The sequence below is a fragment of the Orycteropus afer genome, unplaced genomic scaffold (genome assembly GCF_000298275.1).
Source record: "Orycteropus afer afer isolate SDZICR_OR568_19922 unplaced genomic scaffold, OryAfe1.0 scaffold00063, whole genome shotgun sequence".
Lineage (NCBI taxonomy): Eukaryota > Metazoa > Chordata > Mammalia > Tubulidentata > Orycteropodidae > Orycteropus > Orycteropus afer.
In genome coordinates, this window is record NW_006921650.1 from 6,415,162 (window position 1) to 6,432,183 (window position 17,022).

The window sequence follows — 17,022 nt, forward strand, 5'->3', positions numbered from 1 at the left end:
ATATATATACATCTAACCAAAAAACCCAAACCCACTGCCATCAACCCAATTCTAACCCATAGCAACCCCCATTGGGTTTCCCAGGCTGTAAATCTTTAGTAGATTGCCGCATTTTCCTACTGCTGAGCAGCTGGTGGGTTTGAACCACCGCCTTGCTGGTTAGCAGCCAAATGCCTTACCCACTATACCAACACACATGCACATATACACAAGTGCACACATGGACATGCACACATGTACACATATGTATTTATATATTTACTTTAGCTTTATAAAACACTTTTAAACCCTCTATTCCAAAATCCAGATACAAGCCTGTTTAGTTTTACATCCCTAGAGATAATTATTTAATCCTGTAGAAAGAAATGCAATAAAGAGTGCTTACTCTAAAATCAACTCAGCCATATAGCAGATTAAACCAGTAATAACATGCTCTATGAATTGTTTTTATCCTTTATCATATATTGAAATAACTAAGACTAATGACATTTTAACTGTTTTTATACATGTCCTAAACTTCTTATTCTGTGAAAAGTCTGTTTTGAGGTTTATTATTTCAATGGTGATGGTTACATTTCTCGAGAGGAAATATTTGACATGTTGAAGAACAGTCTGCACCACCAGTCATCTGAAGAAGAGACTGATGAAGGAATTAAAGAATTGGTAGAAATAACAATGAGGAAAATGGTAAGAATGATATATTGTAATACATTCATCACATGGATGTTGTACAAATCTAAAAATGAAGTAATTTCGTTTCTTCCATGGTGAATGAATGGGTTAAAGGATTAACCCATCCTCATGTAGATTAACTCATCTTCATGAGGACAGGAATTTAATGATTCTGTTCTCTGCTTTATCTAGTGCCTAGAACAATATGTGGCTCACAGTAGGTCCTCAATAAATATTTATTGAATGGGTGGGCTGACTGAATAACAATAAAAAAATGAATTTACTTTAAAATATTTTACTACCAATAAAATCTCATTAATTTGAGGAGAGGTTAGATTTCAATTTGTGTAAAATCAGATGCTAGTCTGTCGTCATTTCACCCCTCCAGTCCACCAAAACACATTGTAACAAAATAACACAATAAAACTCACTATAATAGAGGGCTTACTAGATGCTAGGCCCTTCTTTTTAATGTATTAACTCATTTTATCCTCAGAACCACTATATGAAGTTGAAACTCTAATCTCCATTTGTAAATAAGGAAACTAAATTCAGATAATTTATCCAAAGTCATGCTAGAAAATGAGGTAGAGAATTCATCTTTAAAGAAAATCTACACTCTATCATCAATGTAGTTATTCTCCAAAATTGCGTACCAGTGAGGTTTTGTGAGTTGAGGGCTGCCAGGCTCAGCTCACCTCTGGGGTTGAGGACAGAAACATGCTGGGGCTGCTGCTTCAGTCTCAGACTCCGCTTCCTCAGCCCCCTCCCTTGGGCCCCTCACTAGCCACTTGCAGGGCTGAGGGCAAACTTCTTGAAAGACAGTATGATCCCCAGTACACCCACTCATCCCTTACTGTCTGAAAGGAAATGTTATGGAATGAACCTTTTTCTGACATTTATTAAAACATTTCTCTAGATTAGACTGTCATCAACCCTGATGTGGTTATGCCCAGAAGTTAAGAACCCATCAAATCAAATCCATATCAATTAAGTAAAAGTGTTAATAATTTAACTCCCTCCTTGCCCAACACATTCTATTTAACTTCCCATAGTCCTTGTCCTGGGAGCTCTGGTGGCATAGTGCCTAAAGCATTTGACTGCTAACCAGGAGGCTGACAGTTCAAACCCACCAGCCACTCATTGGAAGGAAGATTGGGCAATCTACTTCCATAGTGATACTGCCTTGGAAACCCAAGGAGGGGTTGCTATGAGTCAGATCCAACTCGATGGCAGCGAGTTGTTTTTTTCAGTCCTTGTCCTGAGTGTTGCACTCCAGGCAGGTCTATCATCTTATACCTCTGCTCCTTCTCATCACTCCAGTTAGGCCACACTTCTGCATTACTCCCACCTCACCCAGATCCCAACCAACCTTAATGGCCCATCTGTGGTCTGCAAGGCTTTTTCTCATGACTCTAGCTCACTGAACTCTTCCTGCTGTATCTCCAAGTGCCTTGCTCCTTAACAGGGCAATGTCACATTTACCCTTTTCACATGGTGAACTTCCAAGTAAGAGATATTTTGATGAACAAGTTCTAAGTTTGAAAAGTGCTGCCCTAATGCATTTTATCACAGAAGCAGCAAATGAGTTTTCTATAAGTGCTTTAGAGACGGGCTATACGTGTAAGGTAACCTGGGTATGCCTATTAGGACAGTAAGAAAGTCAGTGGTCTCCAATGATTCATGTAAATACTGCTGCAAAAATGTGATCGTACTTTTTCTTGGCAAAAGGTTTTCATTTAGACTACTTTCCGTGCAAAAAAAATTTATCATTTACCAAGAAATCATCTTCCTCTTTAGGATTATGACAACGATGGCAAAATATCTTTTGCAGACTTTGAAAGAGCAGTAAAAGAAGACACACTTTTGTTGGAGGTGTTTGGACCATGTTTACCAGAAGCACAGGTAGTTAGAAATGCCAAGCACCAAAATTAGTTGAGGGAAAAATATAAGCAACTTACAACCATAAGGGTCCAGAAAGTAATACCTGTTGGATACTCCCCTCTGTAGGGCTTCAGCCCACTGTTGTTTAGATGAAGTCTGGCAACCATGAAGGTCTTGACCCAATCCTAAGATTTGTGCCCCTAGGAAGATACTAGTAACTATTTAAGTGATGATATTCAACAAGCTTTTATTGACTTTGTCACCTTGATAACCAAACCAAACTCACTGCCACTGAGTCAATTCCAACTCTTATCGACCCCCACTGCATTTCCAAGGCTATAAATCTTTATGGAAGTAGATGCCTCATCTTCCTCCCACGGAATGCCGATGGATTCAAACCTCATACCTTTTGGTTAGCAGCCCAGTGCTTTAACACAGAGCCACCAGAGCTGCTTCTCCACATACAATTCTTGATTTTAAGTATGACAGTATTTTCCAAAACCAGAGTGTATTGACTGACTTTTGAAAAAAGGAAAGATATAATTATCGTAAAGTGGATCAGCAAAGATCCAATAGAAGAGTACTTGAGTTGTGAGAATGTATCTTTAAAAATTTTGGACACATGTATAGTATTGTATTTGCACTCATGAAGGTTATTCATGTATGAGGCTGACCAGAGTTTTCTGATCTGGAAGGGCCAACTTTTAGTTGATTTATTTGGCTCATAAAATGTCTTCCTTAGTTTTCCTTTGATTAACAGTACTTTGCAAACACATCTGATAAAAGCAGAAACCTCAGCTCCACTGTAGTTAATTCCCTAACGATATTTTAATTCTCTCTAGAAACATGTAGTAATATGTGAATAGCAAACTTCATTAAGAGACTGCTGGCAGAAATCAGTACAGAAGAATGAACTGCAATGGAGTAACTACTTAGGATGGAACAACTAACAGTTCTTCAGCTGCTCCCAGAGGCCACGTATAGCCAGGTTATCCAGGGCCTTGCTGCTCAGTGTGCTCTGTGCATCAGTAGCACTAGCATCACCAGGGACCTTGTGAGAAATCAAAATCTCAGGCTCCACTAAAGGCATGATCCTGAGGTGATTTATAGCACATTAAAATCCAGGAAGTCCTGATCCAGACAGAAACTTGCTCCTTCAAATTCTATGCTAAGATTCTATAATCTTTTACCTGTGTTTTCAGTTAGGGAAAAAAAAAAAGCTCTGGTGGCATAGTGCCTAAGGCATTTGAGTGCTAACCAGAAGGCTGGTGGTTCAAACCCATCAGCCACTCCTGGGAAGGAAAATTGGGCAATCTACTTCCACAGTGATACCACCTTGGAAACCTAAGGAGGGGTCACTAAGAATCAGATCTGACTTGTCAGCACTGAGTTTAGTTTGGTGTATATACACACACATATATATCTAGTTAGGTAACATGCAATTAGGGCCAACCTCCTTCCTGGAGCTTCTTTTAGTAGCATCCACCATGTAGTGTCATCCTAGCAAAAGTGGATCAGTAGCTCATGATAACTGAGGTTGAACCTCATTCACTGATATGTTTAAATTCAATCCACTAGGCAACAGGCACTGAAGGATAGGTGAAACAAAACAGACATTTGATACAGGCCTTCTCAAATCAATCTGAACAATAACAAAACGGAAACAGCCTGGACGCACTTGATTTCCAACTACATGGTCCACTCATTCAAAAAGAGAAAACAAAACATAGATGTGCCAAAAGTAGTCACAGGACTCTAGCATTTACAAGTACTGTTTTTGTTTGTTTGTTTTAAATTGCCATAGGTAAAGCAAATTCTCAGAATTTAAAGCATGTAAGATTCTATTTCAGCTTTGTTGTAATAGTTTATTATTAACTTTTTTACTTTACAGAATTGTCTTGATTTTGAAGTCCTGGCATTCAGCAATATCCTGACTTCTGGTTTGTGAATGTGAATCACAGGCCTGTTTCCACTTAACTACAGATCTTGAGGAGGTTTTCCACATCATTAAGAAAATCAGAAACAGATCCTGGCTGCCTATCTTTTATTTATATTGTAAAGACTCTACATTTGACTCCATTCATTTACATACAGTCACACTGTAATGTGAGAGGTAATGTTATATAACAATTTTCAGATATGTATCAAAACATTTAAAGAAAGGCAAGCTATATTTGAATAAACAGCATGAATGAAATTACAAAGTAGAGTGCATTAAAAAAATACCAGCACTGAAATCTCAATTAAAATGACAGATTAAAAAGAATAAATAAATATTTTCTTTAGAAAATATTAATTTCCTGCTGACAATCTATATTCTTCTTCTTTGTTTCAATGGCTGACTTGTACTCAAATCTTCTAGTTTGTCCTCTGAAGGCTTTGGCACAGGTAAGATTACCTAGTTTGGAAAAGAAAGAAAACCATCAAAACTTAGTAGTCACTGTACAGGAGTAAAGGGGCAGTTATCCACTAGTTCAATCCTGGCCGTCAAGATTGAGTGCTTGCCCACGTTCCAGGTACAGCATACAACCTGGGCACACAGCAAAGTTTTCTATCCAAAACTGAATGGAGTAAAATTTCTAAAGCCATTTAACAAGAAAAAAAAAAAAAAATGTAAGGGGAGAAAAGTGAATACACAACCTAATTCTTTTACAGCTCTTATTTTATGGACACAGGTATATATCCTGGTTATGTGTAACCTGAAACAAATGTTCAATATATTTAGATACATGGAGGCTTGAGATGGAGAACTGAAAATTTTGAAGAACTGAATAGAAAACAGTTTAAGCCTTCATTTTTTCAGGGAGAAATAAAAACCAAAATACATCATCAGAGAAAAAGTAGACAGTAAGTCAAAGCAGACTAAGACACTCTTAGCTTAAAATGGCAAATTATTATAAACTAGGAGCTCTGGTAGCGTAGTGCCTAAGGCACTTGACTGCTGACCAGAAGGCTGGCGGTTCAAACCCACCAGCCACTCCTCAGAAGGAAGGTTGGGCAATCTACTTCTGTAGTGATACCGCCTCGGAAACCCAAGGAAGGGTCACTATGAGTTGGGTCTGACTTGACGGCGTACAACAACAACAACAACAGTAAATTATATTTAGCATTTCTAAATAATAATGCTATGCATGGGGTCGCTATGAGTCAGAAATGACTCGACGGCACTTAACAACAACAAATAATAATGCACAAACAGCAGATATACATGCGGACCTCGCCAGATGGAACACACAGGAATCAGATCAACTACATCTGTGGAAAGAGGTGATATAGAACAGAAGCTCAGTATCTCCAGCCATAAGGTTTTCCCTGGCCAATTTGAGAAGTGGACGGCCTCTTCCTTCTTCCTAGTCTCTCTCAGTCTATAAGCTGGGCTGTTACCCGTGTACCAGGTGCATTTCACTGGGTTTTAAACACCAGAGGCTCAGCCTCAAAGCTCATGTCTACATGTCACCACAGTAGGACAAACCGACAGACAAGTTTGTCTTGCTGTTGGAGACCTCTCGTATCACCCCCACCTGGGTCCCTGTGGCTGATTGTTCCTTTGTCTGGCTTCCTGGCTTTTAATCCCCTTTCTCCTGCTCTTCTGGCCTGCTGCTTTGGGCATCCCTGAGTTGTCTCTCCTCACCTGTATCCCTGGGGCTTACCGCTCTTCTGTCCGGGTTCCTGGCTTTTATCCCCTTTCTCCTGCTCTTCCGGCCTGCTACTCTGGGAGGGCCTGAGTTTTCTCTCAGGCCCGCCTAGAATTCCCGAGCACTTGATTGTACTCATGAGGAATCTGTGCCTTGACCAGGAGGCTGTCGTTCGAACAGAACAAGGGGACACTACATGGTTTAAAATCAAGAAGGGAATGTGTCAGGGTTGTATCCTTTCTCCACACTTATTCAATCTATATGCTGAGCAAATAATCCGAGAAGATGGACTATATGAAGAAAAACGTATCAGGATTGGAGGAAGAATCATTAGCAACCTGAGATACGCAGATGATACAACTTTGCTTGCTGAAAGTAAGGATGACTTAAGGCACCTACTGATGAAGGTTGAAGAATACAGTCTGCAGTATGGATTATGTCTCAATATAAAGAAAACAAAAATCCTCACAACTGGACCAATGAGCAGCATCACAATAAATGGAGAGAAGATTGAGGTTGTCAAAGAATTCACATTGCTTGGTTCTACAATCGATGCCAACGGAAGCAGCAGTCAGGACATTAGACAACGTGTAGCATTGGGAAAGTCAACTGCGAAGGAACTGTTTCAAGTGCTAAGAAGCAAGGATATCTCCTCGAGGACTAAGGTGTGCCTGACACAAGCCATGATATTTCCAGTCGCCTTGTATGCATGTGAGAGCTGGACAGTGAATAAGGAAGACCAAAGAAGAGTTGATGCTTTTGAGTTGTGGTGCTGGCAAAGAATGCTGAAAGTACCATGGACTGCTAAAAGAACTAACAGATCTGTCCTGGAGGAAGTGCAGCCAGAATGCTCCTTGGAAGCAAGAATGGCCAGACTTCGTCTCACCTACTTTGGTCATGTTGTAAGAAGGGACCATTCCCTGGAGAAGGATGTCATGCTTGGTAGGGTGGAGGGTCAACAAAAGAGGGGGAGGCCTTCAACGAGATGGATTGACAAGGTGGCTGCGATGATGGGCTCAAGTATAGCAGGGATTGTGGGGCTGGCGCGGGATCGGGCAGTGTTTCGTTCTGCTGTGCATGGGGTCGCTATGAGTCGGAAACAACTCAACGGCACTTAACAACAACAACAACATCTCCAGCCAAAACAAGACCAGGAGCTGACTGTGGAACAGACCGTCAACTGCTCATACGCAAGTTCAAGCTGAAGTTGAAGACAATTAAAATAAGTCCACAAAAGCCAAAATAGGACCTTGGTTATATCCTTCCTGAATTTAGAGGCCATCTAAAGAACAGATTTGATACACTGAACACCAGTGACTGAAAACCAGAGGAATCATGGGATGATATCAAGAACGTCATCCATGAAGAAACCAAAAGGTCATTAAAAAGGAAAGAAAGAAAAGGCCAAAATGGGTGTCAGAAGAGACTCTGAAACTTGCTCCTGAACGGAGAGTAGCTAAAGTAAATGGAAGAAATGACGAGATAAAAGAGCTGAACAGATGTTTGCAAAGAGCAGCTTGAGAAGACAAAGTCAACTATTATAAAGGAATGTGTACAAAGACCTGGAGTTAGAAAACCAAGAGAACATGCTTGGCATTTCTCAAGCTGAAAAATCTGGGGGCAGGGGGGGACAGGCCTCAAGTGGCAAAATACTGAATGATACAGGAAACAAACAAGAAAAGGATGGAAGGAATACACAGTCACTACACCAGAAAAAAAGTTGGTCAATGTTCATCTATCTCAGGAGATGGCATATGATCAAGAACCAATGGTATTAAAGGAAGAAGTCAAAGCTGCACTGAAGGAATTTGCAAAAAACAAGGCTCCAGGAATTGACTGAATACCCATTGAGATGTTTCAACAAATGGATGCTGTGCTGCAGGCACTTACTGATCTATGTCAGAAATTTGGAAGACAGCCACCTGGCCAACTGACTGGAAGAAATCCATATGTGTACCCATTCCAAACAAAGGTGACCCCACAGAATGTGGAAATTATCAAACAGTATCATTAATATCATACACAATAAAATTTTGCTAAAGGTAATTAAAAAATGTCAATATACTGACAAGGAACTTCCAGAAATATATGCTGTTTTTAGAAGAGAACGTGGAACAAGGAATATCACTGCTGTTGTTAGATGGATCTTGGCTGAAAGCAAAGAATACCAGAAAGATGTTTGTGTTTTATTGACTATGCAAATGCATTTGACTGTGTGGATCATAACGAATTATGGATAAATTGAGAAGAATGGAAATTCTAGAATACTTAATTGGGCTCATGAGGAAACTATACATAGACCTGGAAGCTGCTCAAACAGAACAAGGGGATAACGCATGGCTTCCAATCAGGAAGGGTGTACGTCAGGGTTTTAACCTTTCACCATCCTTATTTAATCTGTATGCTGACCAAATCTGAGAAACTAGACTATATGAAGAAGAATGCAGCATCAGGACTGGAGGAAGACTGATTAACAACCTGCAATACGCAGATGATACAACCTTGCTTGCTGAAAGTGACGATGACTTGAACTACTTACTGATCAAGATTACAAACTACAGTCTGCAGTATGGATTACACCTCAACATAAACAAATATCCTCACAACTGGACTAATAAGCAGCATCACGATAAATGGAGAAAAGACTGAAGTTACCAAAGATTTCATATTACTCGGGTCCACAGTAATATCCATGGAAGCAGCAGTCAAGAATCAGGTGACCTAGTGCACTAGGCAAATGTTCTGCAAACGACCTCTTTAAAGGGCTGAAGAGCAAAGATGTCTCTTTGAAGACTAAGGTGAACCTAACCCAGGCGAAGGTATTTTTAATTGTTTCATATGCATGTGAAAGTTGGACAATGAATAAGAAAGACTAAAGAAGAGTTGATGCTTTTGAGTTGTGGTGTTGGCAAAGAATACTGAAAGTACCATGGACTGCCAGAACTAATAAATCTGTCCTGGAAGAATTGAAGCTGGAATACTCCTTGGAAGCAAGAATGGCCAGACTTGGTCTCACCTACTTTAGTCATGTTGTCAGAAGGAACCTTTCCCTGGGGAAGGGTATCATGCTTGGTAAAGTGGAGGGTCACTGAGAAAGAGGAAGGCCCTCAACAAGATGGACTGACACAGTGGTTGCAACAATGGGCTCACTTATAGCAAGGATTGTGAGGCTGGCACAGGACCAGGCAGTGTTTCATTCTGTTGTACACGGGGTCACTATGAGTTGGACCTGACTCTACGACACCTAACAACAACAGTATATTGTTTAGTGTTTAGTATTTCTTTTTTTGGTTCCACCATTTCTTTATCTAGAATTTTGACCTGTAACTTCTTCCTTGAAAGTGCTGGTTCTTATGGCTGAGGCAGCTCTGTAAATCTATGGCTCATTTCAGTAGTATCTGAAGGAAGTGAGGGTGTCAGCAAGAACTAAAAAACTTGAGAAGCATAAAAATTATATCTATGATTTTTTATTATGAAATAACTTCTCATCCTTAATAATCATCAGGTAACAGGCTAAATGATCAAGTATTATAAGGAGGCAAAAGGGAATACACCTATGACCATATATAAGTTTGGCAGATGGTATTTCTCCATACATATTTGTATATGCTGTTAAGAATGTCCATAGATAGAACAGAGATAAGAGGGAGCAAAATTGTAACTTCTTAGCCAGAGCCAAAGACCTTGCAGGAGTGAGTCACTATATGTCCATGGTGTTGGGACCATGAGTCACAGGGGACATCACCTCAACTGGCATAGCATACTACATAAAACATAGCTTTACATCCTTATTTGGTAAGTAGCGACGGGTCTTAAAAGCTTGTGAGCAGCAATCTAAGATGCAATGATTGGCCTCTCCTTGTCTGGACCAAAGAAGAATGAAGAAAATCAAAGGACACATGGAAGGAATTAATCCAAGGGACTAGTAGAGCATGCAAACCTCAGCATACATGACCCTGAGACCAGAAGAACAAGATAGCGCCCAGCTACCACTGCCAACCACTCAGAAAAGAATCAGGGTAGGAGATCCTGGATAGAGTGGGAGGAAAATGTGGACCAAAACTCAAAATTATAAAAAAAGACCAGGCTTACTGGTCTGACAGAGACTGGTGGAACCCCAAAGACTATGGCCCCTAGTCAACCTTATGGGCCTGAAATTAACTCACTCCTGTGGCTTCCAGCCAAACAATAGATATGCATGCAAGGTGAAAAATTACACCAAGTAGGTACACTCCTTAGACCCATGGGAAGTCAGAAAGGCAGCATTTGCACAGGGAGATAGCTCAGAGGGCAGGAATGCACAGGAAAGAGCACAGGGAAAAAGTAACCAGAGGGAGGAAGAAGTGGGAAGGGAGCTGTTACATTGTAGGGACTGTAATCAATGCCATGAAACAAAATGTGTACCAACTGTTGAATGGAAAATGAATTTGCTGTGTAAACTTTCACCAAAAACATACACACACACATGAAAATAGTAATTGTCAGGTAAAAAGTCTACACAAAAACAGGAATATAACTTCCTTGTCCCCTTGAGTCAATTCCTGTAGCAACCCTACAGGACAGAGCAGAAGTACCCCAGAGGGTTGCCAAGGCTATAATCTTTACGAAAGCAGACTGCCTCATCTTCCTCCCATGGACAAGCTTGTGGGTTCAAACTGCCAAGTTTTCAGTTAGCAGCTGAACACTTTAACCATTGCACCACCAAGACTCCTGTGAAACTGCCTTCTAAACAAACCAAACTCACTGTCATTGAGTCAGTCCCAACTCACAGCAACCCCTCCTTGGATTTACAAGGTGGTATCACTACTTCCTCCCTCTGGTTACTACCATTAACTCAACAGAGAGAACTGTAGAAAAACACATGAAAAGATTCAAAATGTAGAAAAACAAATTACAATCCTATAGTTCTCACAGATGACTGTCTATTTACTTACTTGTTAATCTTAGATCAAATAATCAAGATAGTTTTGAAAAATGACCTTACCTCTTTAAGTTTATTCCGAATTAAATGTGCCGTCATATTCAATGAGTCATCGTGCATATCTACTTTAGGTGTGTCTGGTAATTGAGGTCCAATCATAACCTCATTACTACTAGTGCTTGTTTCAATAAAAATTCCAAGTCTACGGTTTTCTTCTCTTCTTCTTTTCCGCTCCTGCAGCTGTGTTGTCCTAGGCATAAATCTGTCAATTGCCTCTGACGGAGTAATAACCTTTTGTGAATCTGGGAAGGCCACTGAATCTTTCAAAGTTTTCATCTGTATTTTCTGCAGAAAATTATTGTAGCTACAATGCTTCACTGTTTCATCATGGTTTCTACCATACTGAGAGGAGCCTGATGCTCTGTTCACATGCTGCCCTGATGAACAGGTACTTTTTGAGATGTGACATAAAGGCAATTCACAAGAATAAAGATCAGAGTTCCCAGCAGAAGTGTTCAAAGCAGCGGCACCAAATCCAGACGTCTGCGAGTGGAAGTCCTGTCTGGAACCTCTTCTGTCTTTAGGCTCTGTATCCAGCTTCCTCTTTGCTGTGTAATAGTCTTTATGGTACAATTTAAAAGGTAGGGTAAAGGGAAATAGAAGTGGTTCATTTATTGTGTTCATCATTGAGAAATATAATTTTAAAAACAAACATTTATCATTTTAAAATCATGTTAACAAATGCTACTCTAAAAATTTATTTCCTGAGCAGGCAACACATTTATATGGTTTAAAAGTAAAAAAGATAGACAGGTATATAGCATAAGTTTCACCTTTTCCTTGCTCCCCATCTGTCTAATTTCCACCTCCTCCATAAGTAATTACTATTCTTATTTTTAAATTTATTTGTCCAAGGTATCTTACTTTTCCCATCAACCTTTTTCCTTTCCCCTCAGAAGGAAACCTGTAACACCTATTTCTCTGTACCTTGGCTTTTTCTATTTATCCTGGAGAGTTTCTCCACATCATTACAGAGAGTTCCTTATAGCTTTAAAGTATTCTACTGTATGGCTGTATCATGCTACTTAATTTGTGTTTGTCTGTTGGTTTTTAAAGTAGACAATGTGCTGGGCCCATTTTCAGGGCCTACACTGACCTATTCCCTGGTTTATCCTCCCAAATGCAGACTGTGCCACCAGAGAAGCATGTCGAAGGTGTGGTAAAGATCAAATAAGACTATGTGTTGGTAATTACTGAAGTTATTAATATATGGGAGGTACATTATTCTAGTCCGTCTTCCTTTATGTCTTACAAGTTTTTTTAAAACAAGTGAGACCATGTATGCAAATATACTATGTAGATTCCAGAATACTGCAGATGAAAAAGCTTAACTGAACTGTCCAAGGCCAAAGAAACCCATAGTTCAAATACAAACACTGTGTCATGCCACAACTCAAAGCTGGAGCAGTACTGAGACCACCAGTAAGGTCAGGGGCTGAGAAAAAACGTCTTAAGAAGGGGTACAAAGAATGAAGAAGATGCTAGACTTGCATCACCAACACAAATAAAGCAGTTCAATAATAAGCTCTGAACAGAAAATCCAAAAACTTGTGTTCTAATTCTTATTTTGCCCCTAACTTACCTCTAGTGATATAGACCAGCCACAAACTTTGAACCTTCATTTCCTCATCATGAAAAATAAGGCACAGGTCAGATGATCTCCAAAGTTTTTCTCTACCCTAGTATTTTAAAATTTCCTTTGCCACACACACTACTTTTCTTGATGCTGGCTGTTTACACATCCTATAAGTTAAGAGTTCAGTGTCTAAAAATGAACAAGGACTCTCCACAGCCCTCTGGTTAGATGCCCAAATTTTCCCAGGAGCGCCCCACATTCCTTCTTCCTTTCTTCTCTCTTCACGACTGCTGCATGCCCCTCCCCAATTAGTCATAAACTCATAATGTTGAATAGATCTATGGATACTATGTTTTTTCAGCAATAGTGTAGGAATCTGGTTATTTGAGTCTCTAGTCCTTAGATTTCAAACCACACGATTTAGTCCAATTTTGCCTGCTTTATTATAATCCATGTACCAGATCTCATGACCCCATTCCAGGTATTGGAATTTGTGTCTGGGACAACTCATTTGGACATGTGGGGCATTTGGTTACTTGCTGGTCAAAAGTGGAACAGGTCCATGATGATCAGCAGTCGGTAACTAGTCTGCAAAACATAATTGCTTCTACTGCCTTCGGGTCAGGTCAAAGCTTTAATTAATCCCTTAGAATGGACAAGAGGACCTCAGTGATTGCTTCCACTTTTCCAGTCTGATCTTTTACCACAGCCCCTGTGCTTTGATTATCCTATACTATCACAGTTCATTAAAGGCAAGACACTCATTTCTTCCTCTGGGCCTTTAAACATTCTGTGTGGCTCACCTTCTCATCTCTTTCTCGCTCCTTCCAGTTTATTTATCGTTACTATTTATCATTCAAAACTCAGCCACCCCACATATCCTGTCAGTAGTCCTCCAAGCACCAACATCTCTCCTTTCCTAGCCCTGTTTATGTAAACTGCACAGAACCCTGAGGCTTAGGATTATTTAATATCGTGGCTGTTTACTTGCCTCTCCTCCCACTAGCATGGGAACTCCATGCTGGTAAACCCAGCAAAGGTCATGATACATAGGTGGTGTTTAGGAAAAGACTTTCCATACCTTTATTTTTAGTAGTTCTTGCTATATAAGACTTCCTCTCTTGTAACTTTTTTCTAGTTTCTTCAACTGTCTCAAATTCTGGAGCATAGCACACGTGAAGCAATCCACCAAAAAAACTCTGTTCATCCATTTTTCTCTTGGCTGTCCTAAACAAATAGACGATCACATAGTTTATTAACCAAGATTTATTTAGGACAAAAGCTTAACTATTATACAGTAGGTTGACCTAAAGAACAAAGTCCACCTTTTGCTATGTGCATACACGTCCTCCTGGTCTGGGAATTAAATTAAGACGTGATGCATGTAGGTGGTACTAACCCTACTGATCCAGGCCTGTAGTACATACTCTTGGAGACCTTTTCCCCATCTCTCAAACAGTGTTCATAGATTTTAAGCTAAATTATTCACATATATCCAGACTCCCTTTAAGCAATTTAGGACCCAGTTGGCTGGCTTGAGGTACACAATCTGTAGCCATTAAACAGGGCTTTTCTCTGTGTTAAGCTAAACAGCCCTTGAGAGTTACTTCATACCCCACCTCGACTTTTCAGCATACTGTGTTCCTATAAATGGATTCATACATTAAAATATTTTAAATATTGTGAATATAACATAAGTATTATATAACATAGTATTTTTTTCTGTGTCCATGGTAAGAAATACTCAGTTTACCACGTGCCAGGCAGTTTCCTCAAAGCTTCACTTGAATTTACATCACAAAACAACCCTCTGGTGAGTTGCCAACACAGGGAGATTATATAACTTGGCCAAAGTCACACAACTAGTTTGGGTGTGTGATTCAAATCCAGATGCCTATCTAGAGCCCACTGTACTAGGTGCTAAAGAAGATGCAAAATCTCTAGAAAACGCCATGGGGAGCTGGTAAGATGGGTGGAAAATTAGGTTTCATAGAAGAGCAGCCCAAAAAGAACACATGATCCGATAGAATCAAGTGTTTCTGTGAGACTGTGAGTGCTGTGGGTAGCACAGAAAAAGCATGAATTGTTGTAGCTAGGGAAGGATAGTGCTCAGAGCAAATTAGTGACAAGAATAAGGGTCAACGTGAAAAACAGATGTGGCATTTCATGCGTCAGCCTTACTGGAGCAGAGAGCTTGTGCTATATAGCAGGCTGGACAAGATGGGGTCAGTTCACATAGGGCCAGAACAATAAGGACTTCAATAGTTAATGTCCTGCATCCTGAACACGAGATACTATGCTAAACCCTTTACGTGAACTGTCTCATTTCATCCTCACACAACCTCAAGAGGTTTACCAAACAGATTTTCCAGAAAAGGAAAACAGGTTGAGAGAGGTTAAGCAGCTTGCCAAAGTCACAAAAGCAGTAAGCAGTGGAACTGGAAAATTTACTATAAATCCAAATTCTCACCTACTACACAATACACTAAAAACTGTAAAGGCATGGGAATGACAGGATGGAAACAGTGTTTTGGTAAGGCTCATCTTTAAGAGGCTATCCCTGGGGAATGCAAACAGTTAAACACTCATCTACTAGCCAAAAGGTTGATGGTTCAAAACCAACCAGGGATGCCTTGAAAGATCAGCCTGGCCATTCTGCTTCCATAAGGTCAGAACCTTGAAAACCCCATGGAGCAGTTCTACTCTTCACATACGCGCTCTCCATGAGTTGGAACTGACTTGACCACAACTAACCACCACCACCACAACCACAACCTTTAAAACTGGAGGAAGATAAGAGAAGCACAGGGTTAGTTCAGGAAAGAATGAGAGAAACCTGAGACAACGATACCAATGGAATGGAGGGAATGAGACACTGCTTAACTTGCACATTACCTTGCACTCTGTAAATTTAAAAATTTAATAAGATAAACTTCTGTAAAGGCTTCTGCTGGGTATGCATCTAGAGCATTATACTGTTCAATTGCACCATACAAGGCAAATCGCTCAACTAATTCCTTCATGGCTCCCACTGCAGGAACTCCTTGTATTAATAAATACCGAGATTCCAAATTGATTGTATATACCTAAAAGAAATGCAGATTGATTAAATGTATTCCACAAATAAACCTGGAACAAATATGTCCTAATTTATTAAAAACAACTTTGAAAACATTATTCTGTTCAGCACAGTCTGCACAAAATATACAGAACTCAAATTTCTGTCAGTCCCTCTGCATAAATAAGTCATCCTACCTTTGTGGCCCTCAAACAAGCATACATTGTACTACCTTCAGTTGACAATTTCTCCAGACATTAGATGAGTAGATGTTGTTCACGTTTCTGGGAAGACTCAACTAACAATACTTACAGCGCGCTTACCACGTACCAAAGGAGCTCTAGCGGCATAGTGGCTAAAGCATTAGGCTGCTAACCAAAAGGTTGGCGGTTCAAACCCACCGGCGCTCAGTGGGGAAAAAAAAATATGAGGCAGTCTGCTTCCATAAAGATTTACAGTCTTGGTAACCCTATGGCTCACTTCTACTCTGTCCTATAGGGTTGCCATGAGTCGGAATCTCCATGGCAGTTTTTTTTTTTTTCCTTTGGGGGGCGTGCAGGGGTACCATATGCCAAGCTCAGTTGTAAACACGGAAGATACAAGGAATAAAACAAAGCCCTGTTCCCGCGGAGCTTATGTCTTAGGAGAATTTTGGTGCTTGCCTCTCGGTTACTCACACCAAAGTCCAACGAGAGACGGGGCTGACAACAGCCTTGTCAAGCTTTCATCCACCTGGGCGGGGAAGGTGGAACGAGCACACAAACAGCTCCCAGGATAACAAATGGAACAAAAAGTACCTACCTTGACAGCGCGGGGCCGTCGTCCCTCCCGATACTTGGCGCGCGTGTCGCACACAGCCTTCTGGACATGATGCTCAAATAAGGACCCAAGCTCCCCACCACTTAACGCCATATTGTTAGCTTCAGCCCTCGCAGAGAGAACAACATCCGCCTTGCTGCATAGTCTTTTATCCAATAAAAAAGCCGAATGGGTCAAAGCGTGCCCAGATTGGCTGGAGAATCGACAGCGTCGGCCATCGTTTCCTGAGAGCGTACATATGGTGAAAGAGGTGCCTCCCCCTAGTGGCGCGGCGGAGAGTCGCGGAGGTGAATGAAGGCTTGCTTGCCTCTTCCACCGCCGGCGAGCAGCAAAGTGCGCCGCGGGAGAGGGGAGGGGCCGATCGATCTTCTCCGGGTCCGACGCCCTCGCCTGTCCC

General features: G+C 40.7%; 2 protein-coding genes across 2 annotated transcripts in view; one reads left to right on the forward strand and one right to left on the reverse strand.

The window, feature by feature from the left end:
- LOC103196190 (EF-hand calcium-binding domain-containing protein 1-like) overlaps nucleotides 1-2,607 on the forward strand; it is a 13,456-nt gene extending 10,849 nt beyond the window's left edge. The window contains exons 4-5 of the mRNA XM_007939854.1: nucleotides 536-687; nucleotides 2,473-2,607. Coding sequence (XP_007938045.1) covers nucleotides 536-687; nucleotides 2,473-2,607 — 287 coding nt within the window. The remainder of the gene's footprint in view (nucleotides 1-535; nucleotides 688-2,472) is intronic.
- Nucleotides 2,608-4,867: 2,260 nt separating this feature from the next.
- Nucleotides 4,868-16,718, reverse strand: RBM48 (RNA binding motif protein 48). Its single transcript, XM_007939815.1, has 5 exons — nucleotides 16,608-16,718; nucleotides 15,644-15,834; nucleotides 13,830-13,975; nucleotides 11,176-11,732; nucleotides 4,868-4,954 (listed from the first exon to the last, which is right to left on the reverse strand). Exons 1-5 carry the CDS (start codon nucleotides 16,716-16,718, stop codon nucleotides 4,868-4,870), a joined length of 1,092 nt encoding a protein of 363 aa, XP_007938006.1.
- Nucleotides 16,719-17,022: the final 304 nt, after the last annotated feature.